General features: G+C 43.0%; 2 protein-coding genes across 5 annotated transcripts in view; both read right to left on the bottom strand.

The window, feature by feature from the left end:
* iah1 (isoamyl acetate hydrolyzing esterase 1 (putative)) overlaps positions 1–8,821 on the bottom strand; it is a 53,271-nt gene extending 44,450 nt beyond the window's left edge. The window contains exon 1 of one of the 4 annotated variants that reach the window (XM_068022413.1): positions 8,678–8,821. In XM_068022413.1, the coding sequence (XP_067878514.1) occupies positions 8,678–8,737 (60 nt within the window). In that variant the 5' untranslated portion in view covers positions 8,738–8,821. Of the gene's footprint in view, positions 1–8,140; positions 8,540–8,677 lie in introns of those variants that run through there. The other 3 variants (XM_068022415.1, XM_068022416.1, XM_068022414.1) reach the window with 3 other exon arrangements.
* Positions 8,822–9,848: 1,027 nt separating this feature from the next.
* Positions 9,849–12,391, bottom strand: part of cpsf3 (cleavage and polyadenylation specific factor 3) — a 35,215-nt gene continuing 32,672 nt past the window's right edge. Inside the window, exon 18 of the mRNA XM_068022412.1 lies at positions 9,849–10,657. Within this exon, the coding sequence (XP_067878513.1) occupies positions 10,553–10,657 (105 nt within the window). The 3' untranslated portion in view covers positions 9,849–10,552. The remainder of the gene's footprint in view (positions 10,658–12,391) is intronic.

The following is a 12,391-nucleotide window of genomic DNA, read 5'->3' as shown; positions in this document are numbered from 1 at the left end:
TGAAATTACATCTTCCTCTAGTTTCTCGCCTGTCTGAGCTCAGTTTGACCATGAGACCCACTTCCTCCTCCCTTGACACTATTTCCACTAAACTGCTAATCACCCAACTTCCCCTCCTGGCCTCCATGTTAGCTGATATTGTTAACAGTTCTGTCTCTTCAGGTTTGTCCCTCTCTCCTTTAAATTTGCCATCATCTCCCCTCTCCTCAAAAAACGAACCCTTGACTCTGCTGTCTTTGCAGACTATCACCTCATCTCCAACCTCCCTTTCCTGTCCAAAGTTCTTGACCATGCTGTCGCCTCCCAAATATATACCGATCTTTCCTGAAACTCCAAGTTTGAACTCCTCCAATCAAGTTTCTATCTCTGCCACAGTACTGAAACTATGTGACTGTGACAAAGGTGAATTATCCTTTTTCATCCTGTCTGCAGGCTTTGACACAGCTGTGCAGCCTGCAGTTTTGACGCAGTTGATCACACCATCCTCCTCCAACACCTCTCCAGGATTGTCATCCAGCTGGGTGAGACCAGCCACAGTGTCACTTGCAATGGCTTCTCCAGCACCATTACCTCTGGTGCCCCCTAAGGATGTACACTTGTACTCTGATGACACCCAGCTCTACATCACCACCATCTGTTTTGACTCCTGTACTGTTGCTAAATTATCACACTGCTTATCAGACAGCTGAAATTTCCTGCAAATATCGGGAAGACCAAAGCCAGTCTTCAGTCCCTGCTAAAAATTCCATTCCCTAGCTACCAACTCCATCCCTCTCCCTAGCAACTGTATGAGGTTGAAACAGACTCGCAACTTTGGTGTCATACTTGAACCTGAGATGAGCTTCCAGCCACATATCCACGCCATCACTAAAACTATTGCCACCTTCGTAACATCATCTGTCTCTGCACCTGCCTCAGCTCATCTACTGCTGAAACTCTCATCCATGACTTTGTCTACGCTTGACTATTCCAACACATTGCTGGTTGGCCTCCCACACTCTACCCTCCGTAAACGAGGTCATCCAAAATTTTGTGCTCATGTCCTTATTCCTAGGAACATAAGAACAGGAGTAGACCATTCAGCCCATCGGCCCTGCCCCCGCCATTCAATACGATCATGGCTGATCATCCACTCCAATGCCGTTTTCCCACACTATTCTCATATCCCCTAATATTCATGTGAGATGTAAACTGCCCTCTCAGTTGAACATAAAAAATTCCATGGTACTATTCACTCAAGAGCAGGGATTCTCCTGATTAACATTTATTCCTCAACCAGCAAACTAAAATACTGATCATCTGGTCATTTATCTCATTGTTGTTTATGTGAACTGCTGTTTGCAAATTGGCATCTGTGTTTTCTATTTTTGACTACACTTCAAAACTGCTTCACTGGCCGTTAAGCATTTCAGGTCATCTTGACTTCATGAAAGATCGTAGGAGCAGGAGTAGGCCATTCAGCCCATTGAGCCTGCCCCACCATTCAATATGATCGTGGCTGATCTTCCACTTCAATGCCTTTTTCCCACACTAGCCTCATATTAGAATTAGAACATTACAGCGCAGTACAGGCCCTTCGGCCCTCGATGTCGCGCCGACCTGTGAAACCATCTGACCTACACTATTCCATTTTTATCCATATGACTATCCAATGACCACTTAAATGCCCTTAAAGTTGGCGAGTCTACGACTGTTGCAGGCAGGGCGTTCCACGCCCCTACTACTCTCTGAGTAAAGAAACTACCTCTAACATCTGTCCTATATCTATCACCCCTCAACTTAAAGCTATGTCCCCTTGTGTTTGCCATCACCATCCGAGGAAAAAGACTCTCACTATCCACCCTATCTAACCCTCTGATTATCTTATATGTCTCTATTAAGTCACCTCTCCTCCTCCTTCTCTCCAACGAAAACAACCTCAAGTCCCTCAGCCTTTCCTCGTAAGACCTTCCTTCCATACCAGGCAACATCCTAGTAAATCTCCTCTGCACCCTTTCCATAGCTTCCACATCCTTCCTATAATGCGGTGACCAGAACTGCACGCAATACTCCAGGTGCGGTCTCACCAGAGTTTTGTACAGCTGCAGCATGACCTCGTGGCTCCGAAACTCGATCCCCCTACTAATAAAAGCTAACACACCATATGCCTTCTTAACAGCCCTATTAACCTGGGTAGCAACCTTCAGGGATTTATGCACCTGGCCACCAAGATCTCTCTGTTCATCTACACTACCAAGAATCTTCCCATTAGCCCAGTACTCCGCATTCCTGTTACTCCTTCCAAAGTGAATCACCTCGCACTTTTCCGCATTAAACTCCATTTGCCATCTCTCAGCCCAGCTCTGCAGCCTATCTATGTCCCTCTGAACCCTACAACATCCTTCGGCACTATCCACAACTCCACCGACCTTAGTGTCATCCGCAAATTTACTAACCCACCCTTCTACACCCTCTTCCAGGTCATTTATAAAAATGACAAACAGCAGTGGCCCCAAAACAGATCCTTGCGGTACACCACTAGTAACTAAACTCCAGGATGAACATTTGCCATCAACCACCACCCTCTGTCTTCTTTCAGCTAGCCAATTTCTGATCCAAAGCTCTAAATCACCTTCAACCCCATACTTCCGTATTTTCTGCAATAGCCTACCGTGGGGAACCTTATCAAACGCCTTACTGAAATCCATATACACCACATCCACTGCTTTACCCTCATCCACCTGTTTGGTCACCTTCTCGAAAAACTCAATAAGGTTTGTGAGGCACGACCTACCCGTCACAAAACCGTGCTGACTATCGATAATGAACTTATTCTTTTCAAGATGATTATAAACCCTGTCTCTTATAACCTTTTCCAACATTTTACCCACAACCGAAGTAAGGCTCACAGGTCTATAATTACCAGGGCTGTCTCTACTCCCCTTCTTGAACAAGGGGACAACATTTGCTATCCTCCAGTCTTCCGGCACTATTCCTGTCGACAATGACGACATAAAGATCAAATAAGATATCCCCTTATGCCATTTCTATTTCGAAATCTGTCAATCTCTGCTTTTTACATACTCAATGACTGAGCTTACACAACCCTCTGGATTAGAGAATTCCAAAGATTTACAATCTGTCCTAAATGGCTTCCCCCTTATTTTGAAATTGTGTCCCCTGGTTATAAACTCCCCAACCAGGGGAAACATCTTACCTGTATCTACCCTGTCTGTCTCTCCCTTTAAGTATTTTGTAAGTTTCAATGAGATCACCTCTCATTCTTCGAAACTCTACAGAATACAGGCCCAGTTTCCCCAATCTCTGTTCGTAGGACAGTCTTGCCATCCCGGGAACAAGTCTGGTGAATGTTCGATGCACTCCCTCTATGGCAATAATATCCTCCCTAAGGTAAGGGGACCAAAACTGCACACAGTACTCCAGGTCTAACCAAGGTTCTATACAATTGAAGCAAGATTTCACTACTCCTATACTCAAATCCTCTTGCAATAAAGGCTAACATACGATTTGCCTTCCTAATTGCTGGCTGCACCTGCATGTCAGCTTTCAGTAACTTATTGACAAGAACATCCAGGTCCCTTTGTACATCTACACTTTATAATCTCTTACCATTTAAGAAATACTCTGCACATCTATTCCTCCTACCAAAGTGGATGACCTCACATTTTTCCACATTATATTCCATCTGCCATGTTCCTGCCCACTCACTCAGTCTGTCCAAATCCCCTTGAAGCCGCTTTGCATCTTGCTCACAACACACATTCCCACCGAGTTTTGTGTCATCCTCGAACTTGGAATTATTCCATTTGGTTTCCACATCTAAATCATTGATACATATTGTGAACAACTGGGGCACAAGTACTGATCCTTGCAGTACCCCATTAGTCACAGCCTGCCAACGTGAGAATGGCCCGTTTATTCCTACTCTGTTTTCTGCCTGTTAACCAATCCTTAATCTATGCCAGTATATTACCTTCTATCCCATGTGTTTTAATTTTGCTAGCCAACCTCCTGTGGGGGACTTTATCAAAAGCCTTCGGAAAACCCAAGTATACCACATCCACTGACTCCCCTTTATTAATTCTTTTAGTAACATCCTCAAAAAACTCCAACAGGTTCATCAAACAGGATTTCCCATTCATAGATCCATGTTGACTCTGCCCAATCAGATCATTATTATCCAAGTGTCCATTTATCACATCCTTTAGAATAGATTCTAGCATTTTTCCTACAACTGATGTAAGGCTAACAGGTCTGTAATTCCCTGTTTTCTCCCTCCCTCCCTTCTTAAATAGTGGGGCGACATTTGCTATCTTCCAATCTGCAGGAACTGTTCCAGAATCTATAGAATTTTGGAAGATGATCACCAATACTTCCACTATCTCCATAGCTACCTCTTTCAACATTCTGGGACGTAGAATATCAGGTCCTGGGGACTTATCAACCTTCAGCCCCATTAATTTCTCCAATACAACCTTCTTACTAATACTAATTTTCTTCAATGTGCATCAAGTCCTGTTCACCCACCAACCCTGAACTCGCTAACCTAACTCGCTCCTGGTCAAGCAATGCGTTGATTTAAAAATTCTCATCCTTGTTTTCAAGTCCAGCCTTGGCCTTGCCCCTCCCTATCTCTGTAATCTCCTCCAGCTCCAGAACCCTCCAAGATATTGGCGCTCCTCTAATTAGGACCTCTTCAGCAGCCCTGATTTTAATCGCTCCAACTTTGGTGGCTGTGCCTTCAGCTGCCTAGGCCCTAAGCTCTGGCATTCCCTCCCTAAACCTCTCCACCTCTTTTAAGAAGCACCTTAAAACCTAACTCTTTGGACATCTGCCCCAATATTGCCCAAGTGGCTTGGTGTCAAATTGTGGTTTATAATGCTGCTGTGAAGCACCTTGGGACATTTTAACATGTTAAAGGTGCTATAAATTGTTGTTGTAATGGTCAGTATGTACCATTCTACTGGGTCCCAACAGATACTGGGCCTAAGACAACTAGGTCCACCTTCCTAAAGTTTATAACGGTTAGGAGTTCAAAGGTGCTTTGTTGTGATACCTGGCTTATCCATCTACTAAACTAACTCAGCTCACCCCAACCTAACCAAGGTGGGGGTGTAAAGGTGGGGGTGTAAAAGAGGAGGTGGCATTGCACTGTTGATCAAGGAGTTAATTACTGCAGTAAGGACGGCACAGTGGCTAGCACCACAGCCTCAGCTCCAGCAACCCGGGTTCGATTCTGGGTACTGCCTGTGCGGAGTTTGCAAGTTCTCCGTGACCGCGTGGGTTTTCGCCGGGTGCTCCGGTTTCCTCCCACAGCCAAAGACTTGCAGGTTGCTAGGTAAATTGGCCATTATAAATTGCCCCTAGTATAGGTAGGTGGTAGGGGAATTGAGGGAAGGTGGGGAATATGGGATTAATGTAGGATTAGTATAAATGGGTGGTTGATGGTCGGCACAGACTCGGTGGGCCGAAGGGCCTGTTTCAGTGCTGTATCTCTAAAATAAAAATAAATAAAAAGGAGGGATGATATCTTAGAAGGTTCCTCAAATGAGGCCATATGGGTAGAACTTAAAAAGAAAAAGGGGCAATCACTTGGCTGGGAGTGTACTACAGGCCTCCAAACAGTCAGGGAGAGATAGAGGAGCAGACATGTCGGCAAATCTCAGAGAGGTGTAAAAATAATAGGGTAATAATAGTAGGGGATTTCAACTTCCCCAATATTAACTGGGTTAATCTTAGCGCAAAAGGCTTAAAGGGGGCAGAATTCTTAAAGTGCATACAGGAGAGCTTTTTGAGCCAGCACATAGAAAGTCCTACAAGAGAAGGGGCGGTACTGGACCTAAACTTAGGGAGTGAAGCCGGACAAGTAGTAGAAGTGTCAGTGGAGGAGCATATCGGGGATAGTGACCATAACTCTGTAAGATTTAAGGTAGTTATTGGAAAAGGACAAAGATGGATCGGAAATAAAGGTACTGAATTGGGGAAAGGCCGATTTCAATATGATAAAACAGGATCTGGCCAAAGTGGACTGGGAGCAGCTACTTGAAGGAAGTCTACACCAGACCAGTGGGAGTCATTCAAAAAGGAAATAGTGATAGTTCAGGGCCAACATGTTCCCATAAAGGTGAAGGGTAGGACTAATAAGTCCAGGGAACCCTGGATGTCAAGGGATATAGAGGATTGGATAAGGAACAAAAAGGAAGCTTATGGCAGATTCAGAGAGCTGAAAACAACAGAGGCACTAGAGGAGTACAGAAATTGTAAGGGATACTTAAAAAAGTAATTAGGAGAGTGAAGAGGGGACATGAAAAAACACTGGTGGGCAAGATAAAGGAAAATCCCAAAGCGTTTTATAAGTATATTAAGGGCAAGAGGATAAGCAGGGAAAGAGCAGAGCCCATTAAGGACCAAAGTGGCAATGTGTGTGTGGAACCGGAGGATGTAGGTGAGGTTTTAAATGATTACTTTTCACCTGTGTTCACTATGGAGAAGGACGCTGTAGGTGTAGAGATCAGGGAGGGGGGCTGTGATACACTTAAACAAACCAGCATTGAAAGGGAGGAGATATAGTGGTTTTAGTGGGCTTAAAAGTGGATAATTCCCCAGGCCCAGATGAGCTGTATCCCAGGCTGCTATGTGAGGCAAGGGAGAAGATTGCAGGGGCTCTGACACAAATGTTCAAATCCTCTCTGACCAGAGGAGAAGCGCCAGGGGACTGGAGGACAGCGAATGTGGTACCATTATTCAAGAAGGGTAGTAGGGGTAAACCAGGTAATTACAGGCCAGTGAGTTTATCAATGGTTGGGAAACGACTAGAAAAAATTCTGAGGGACAAGATTAATCTCCACTTGGAAAGGCAGGGATTAATCAAGCATAAGTCAGCATAGCTTTGTCAGGGGGAGATAATGTCTAACAAATTCGATTGAATTTTTCGAGGTAGTGACTAGATATGTAGATGAGGGTAAAGCAGTTGATGCAGTCTACATGGACTTAAGTAAGGCTTTTGACAAGGTCCCACATGGGAGATTGGTCAAGAAGGTAAGAGCCCATGGGATCCAGGGCAATTTGGATCCAAAACTGGCTTAGTGGCAGGAGGCAGAGGGTGATGGTCAAGGGTTGTTTTTGTGATTGGAAGCCTGTGACCTGTGGTGTACCACAGGGACCCTTGCTGTTTGTAGTGTACATTAATGATTTAGATGTGAATATAGGAGGTATGATTGGTAAGTTTGCGGATGACACGAGAATTGGTGGTGTCATAGTGAGGAGGAAGGCCTTAGATTACAGGACAATATAGATGGGCTGGTAAGATGGGCAGAGCAGTGGCGGATGGAATTTAATCCTGAGAAGTGTGAGGTGATGCATTTTGGGAGGACTAACAAGGCAAGGGAATACACAATGGATGGTAGGATCCTAGGAACTACAGCGGGTCAGAGAGACCTTGGTGTACTTGTCCATAGATCACAGAAGGCAGCAGCACAGGTAGATAAGGTGGTTCGGAAGGCATATGGGAGATTTGCCTTTAATAGCCGAGGCATAGAATATAAGAGCAGGGAGGTTATGATGGAACTGTATAAAACGCTAGTTACTTCACAGCTGGAGTACTGTGTACAATTCTGGTTGCCACACTATAGGAACGATGTAATTGCATTGGAGAGGGTGTAGAGGAGATTCACCAGGATGTTGCCTGTGCTGGAGCATTTCAGCTATGAAGAGAGACTGAAAAGGCTAGGGTTGTTTTCCTTGGAGCAGGGAAGGCTGAGGGGGGAACTGATTGAGGTACAAAATTATGAGGGGCGCTGACAGGATAGATAGAAAGAAACTTTTTTCCTTAGCGGAGGTGTCAATAACTAGGGGGCATAGATTTAAGGTAAGGGGCAGGTGGTTTAGAGGGGATTTGAGGAAAAAATGTTTTCACCCTCAGGGTGGTTGGAATCTGGAACACACTGCCTGATGAGGTGGTAGAGGCAGAAACCCTCACAACATTTAAGAAGTATTCAGATGAGCACTTGAAACTCAATAGCATACAAGTGCTGGAAAATGGGATTAGGATAGATAGGTGCTTGATGGCCGGCAAAGACACGATGGGCCGAAGGGCCTGTTTTTCTGCTGTATGACTGTCTGACTGTGCAGGCATACTTACCACTTGATGGCCCGGGGTTAGGGTGACCATATTTTCTAAAGTGTAGCGGGGACATTTAGTCACCTCACTCGACCTTAGTATTTTCCTTAAAACCGTCCACCGTGAGTGAATGAGCAAATGGCGATGGCACCAAAGTAGCCGTTATAAGCGGTGGCGGCGACAGAAACCATCCGGATGGGCTGGATTTGAACCGGGTTACAATCACACCCCCACCCCAGCCTCTGGGCTTCACTCTCTTCCTTGTACATTGAACTGTGGTCGGGAGCCGGTCAGGGCCTCGCCATTCGCACTGGGCACTCTCTGGCTGCTGTGACAGGGACCAGGGTCTCTGAATCACTCCTCCCACCCCCAACCAAGGCTGTGCCGGGGTGCGAACTCAACACGGGGCGGGGGGCCGGAACTGGGCCTTTCCTGACTGACCCCGGCAAAGTCTCTGCCAGCCGGCCGAGGGAGGGGGCCCGCAGCCTGCGGGAGCTGCCAGTGACTGGCGGAGAAGGGGGAAATCGCGGCCCAGGTTCAGGCTGAGGCCTTTCCTACCTGAGTGATGGAGTCTCCGAATAAGATGATTTGCGGCCACTGGATGCCGCAGCTCGACATGGCGCCGGGCCGGCTATGCTCGACCTTACTGCCCCCTCCCTGCCGCACAGACACAGAGCCCACGGCACATTGAGGAACCAAAGGTCGGTCGTTGAATTCTGGACCAAAGGCTCTTCCCTCACGCGCGGGCTTTTCTTCCTTTATTAATTTGTTTCATTTAAAAATAAAAACATTGTCATTTCTAACCTACCTTATGTCAATACTAAGATCCTCAGGTATGTCAAAGTGTACAACACAACACAGATTATCCTCCTGTTTCAAATATATTTGGGGCAATATAGTTATTTCTTTTAAATAAAATGACCCGGTATGGAATAGAATGCTATTCACACAAGATGTCAGAAATTTATTTTTCCATTCTGAAGAAGGGTCACTGACCTGAAATATTAACTCTGTTTCTCTCTCCACAGACGCTGCCAGACCTGCTGAGTATTTCCAGCACTTTGTTTTTATTTCAGATTTCCAGCATCTGCAGTATTTTGCTTTTATTTATTTTTCCATTGTTTTTCTTTCAAATATATTTGGGAATACAGTATACACAGAACTTAGTGGGATATGACATGTGAGCATAACACGCTTGGGATGAACAGGTGATTTTGGACCCATGATTTCCAAAGCTTTCCATCACTGGGGTGTTTTGCGTCAAGTTTGGATCTGTTGTTGACCCATTGATAGGAATTGATTGCCATGATTAGTCAACAACTCCATTATTGTTGGAACATGTGACTAAGCAGGAGGCTAGAAGGCAAACCAGACAGACTAGCTTTTATCTTCTAGAAATTCCTATGTTACTATATTTTCTATTTGCAATGAATATCGTACATTTCTTTGATGTTAAAGCTGGCAACTGTCACATAAGATTTCCTGTTGTATGTTGTGAATATTTTATTTAAAGAAAAACACTAATATAGCAATGAAAACCATTCCCATAATTTTTTTTTAAGAAAAATCCCCAATCCTGTATGAACCATACTCTATCATAATGTAACGTGTGCCAGCTATATTTTGTATTCTAAAATAAACTTTAAAGGAAGTTAAACCACTGCAGTGTAGAATGTGTACAAAGATACTCCCTTTCCTGCAATCACAAAGTTTTGTACATGACGAAAAATTTCAATGTTAAAAATATTTATTTTTGTAGAAACTTAAGTATTTTTAAAAAACAGATCTGTTTCCATTTACTATGCACCCAACAGACAACCCAGTACTCATCTGTTAAGGTTGTGTCATGTCTTATTATTTACCATCTTACCACTCATTCAAGACTGACAGCAAAGAAAGTGTGTTTTCAGGAAAACAATTGTAGCTTGACTGCAAAGTCACCAATAATGCCGTTTCAGTCTCTGTAATTTCAGCCTAAAGGATGTAATTTACTAGTTTTTCCCTAAAACTGGTGTATTTGTTTTTCTAAAAGTTTAAGTTATTTGAAGGCTGCAACAAAATTCATATTTTCAATTTGTCCAAGCTCTAAGTCACTCCATCCTGACTTGGAACTATATCGCTGTTCCTTCATCGTTGCTGGGTCAAAATCCTGCAACACTCTACATAACAGTATCATCAAAAGGACTGCAGCAATTCAAGAAGGCAGCTCACCATCACCTTTTCTAGGGTAATTAGGGATGGGCAATATATGCTGCCCTTTCCAGCGATGCATATATCCCATGAATGAATAGGAAAAAATTTGATAAGTTCATTTGCAGCATTTACTTATAGGTTTAGCAAAACAAAAACAGAGGATGTGATTAAAACACAACATCCTTCAATCTGAAGACAGAAGTAGAGCACTGTTCACATTGACCACCATTTCTCACAATTTCAAGAGAGTGCTGGGTGTATTGTTTCATAAAGCCGCTGCACTGCCACCTCTACCATTTCTCGAAGTGGTTCATCCTCCACACTACCCTCTTCACACACAACCATCTGTTGGGAAAAAACATGAATAGAATTAGGAAAACTTTTTAAAAAACTAGTCTAGGAACAGCTACTTTTAACATAAAATGATTCCACATAAACTTTCTTCAAAGCTTTTAAAGATCCACTTTAATGTAAATATTTATTTCTTTTCCCACATGTCAATGTGGAAGTGTTGGATCCAGTTTACTTCCTACAGAGCCACTCACTGATGGATCCTGCAGCTGATTTCAGTTGATAGATATGGTGCTATGATTGGGTGCTACAGGTGAAGTAAATAAACTTGAATATCTCCTACAAAGTTTTTAAAAATGTCACAATGAAAGAATTCCATCCCAAGTTAACAGTGGTTGAAAATAAAGTTCATTTAGGGACAAATTCTATCTTTCAAATTAAAGGACTCCGAAATGAACAATGGGCAGGCAAAAATTAGGAAGCTTTTGAATTGATTTTTTATTCATCCTTAGTAATCTTTGAAAAATCCTTTTAAATGTTTGTGCTCAAGGTAATTATTAACAGCAATGGGGAACAAAACATTAAAACTCAGCATCACTCATAGGGCAGGTATATAATGAGCTAAGGCCACTGTCAAATTCCCCAGCAGTGTTCAATAATGTGCTTTATCTCAACCCCAGTACAGATAAGATGCTACACATCCATTTAATGAAAGCTGCATTATTCACCCAGCAGTCTATCCTTAGCCCAGGATGGCTGTCTGATTGATCTGAATTATGGGCAATTTTGTGCCGTAGATTTTATGTTTACTGAAAATGATTTTAGTTTGATTGACAACTCATTTTACTTGGCACACTCAGCAGGCAGAGAGGAGACTTTAGTTTATTCGTGCTCTCAAACTATTACAATTAAACACCTGCATATAACTAGAGTGATACAATTACATTAGGTCTGGGTGGTATATAAACAATTGTTAAAAGTATAATTTTAAGATACTGTTACGAGATTGAGGAAAAGTAATTGAATCTATTTTACACAAAAATATCATTTATACTGTAATCCATTTTATATTAGTTCTGTGGTGCATTGTTTAAAATTAAGAGACCACAAATGTAGATCACAGGCAATATCTGTAGATTGTCAACAAATCTGTAAAGCTGTAACTGTCATCATAAAATAGCCTTGGATAGTTTTAATCTCTTGGATACATATGTAGGTTTATTCTTTTCTGTACATGCAAATTGATAACGTGGCTTATGTTATGTCTTGAGACTGTGCACTGGAGCCTTTTGGAGTCTTTGGTGTATTGAGCTAAAGTAAAACAAAGAGTGAAAGTCATGGATGAGGTGATGTTGTGGTCTTCCAGCTGAATTTAAAAGCGATGTCATTGTAACGTGAGTTTTGAAGAAACAGAAAGTTGACATCAACTGGCTATAATGTGCATTCTTCTGCAGCAGAATCGCATCTAATCTTGGGGTCAACTGCAAATATGTCTATTCACTTAACCCTGAATAAACCTCCAACTGTTTGCCTGAATTTCAAACTCACTCTTTCCACATAGGCACAGTACTCTGCGATATTTTGAAAAATGCACAACCAACTCTACAACTAGTCTGCTCCTATGCATCTGAAGTCCGAATTATCAAAGAAAAGAAGATATATTTATATAGTGTCTTTCACCACCTCAGATGTTTAAAGTGCTTTTACAGCTAATGTAGTCACTGTGGTAATGTAGGGAAACATGGCAGCCAACATGCACACAGCAAACAGAAATGAGATAATGAACAG

This window comes from Heterodontus francisci, chromosome 3 (genome assembly GCF_036365525.1).
Source record: "Heterodontus francisci isolate sHetFra1 chromosome 3, sHetFra1.hap1, whole genome shotgun sequence".
Taxonomy (NCBI): domain Eukaryota; kingdom Metazoa; phylum Chordata; class Chondrichthyes; order Heterodontiformes; family Heterodontidae; genus Heterodontus; species Heterodontus francisci.
Note: the sequence above shows the minus strand (reverse complement) of the source record. Positions and strands in the feature narration are given on the sequence as shown.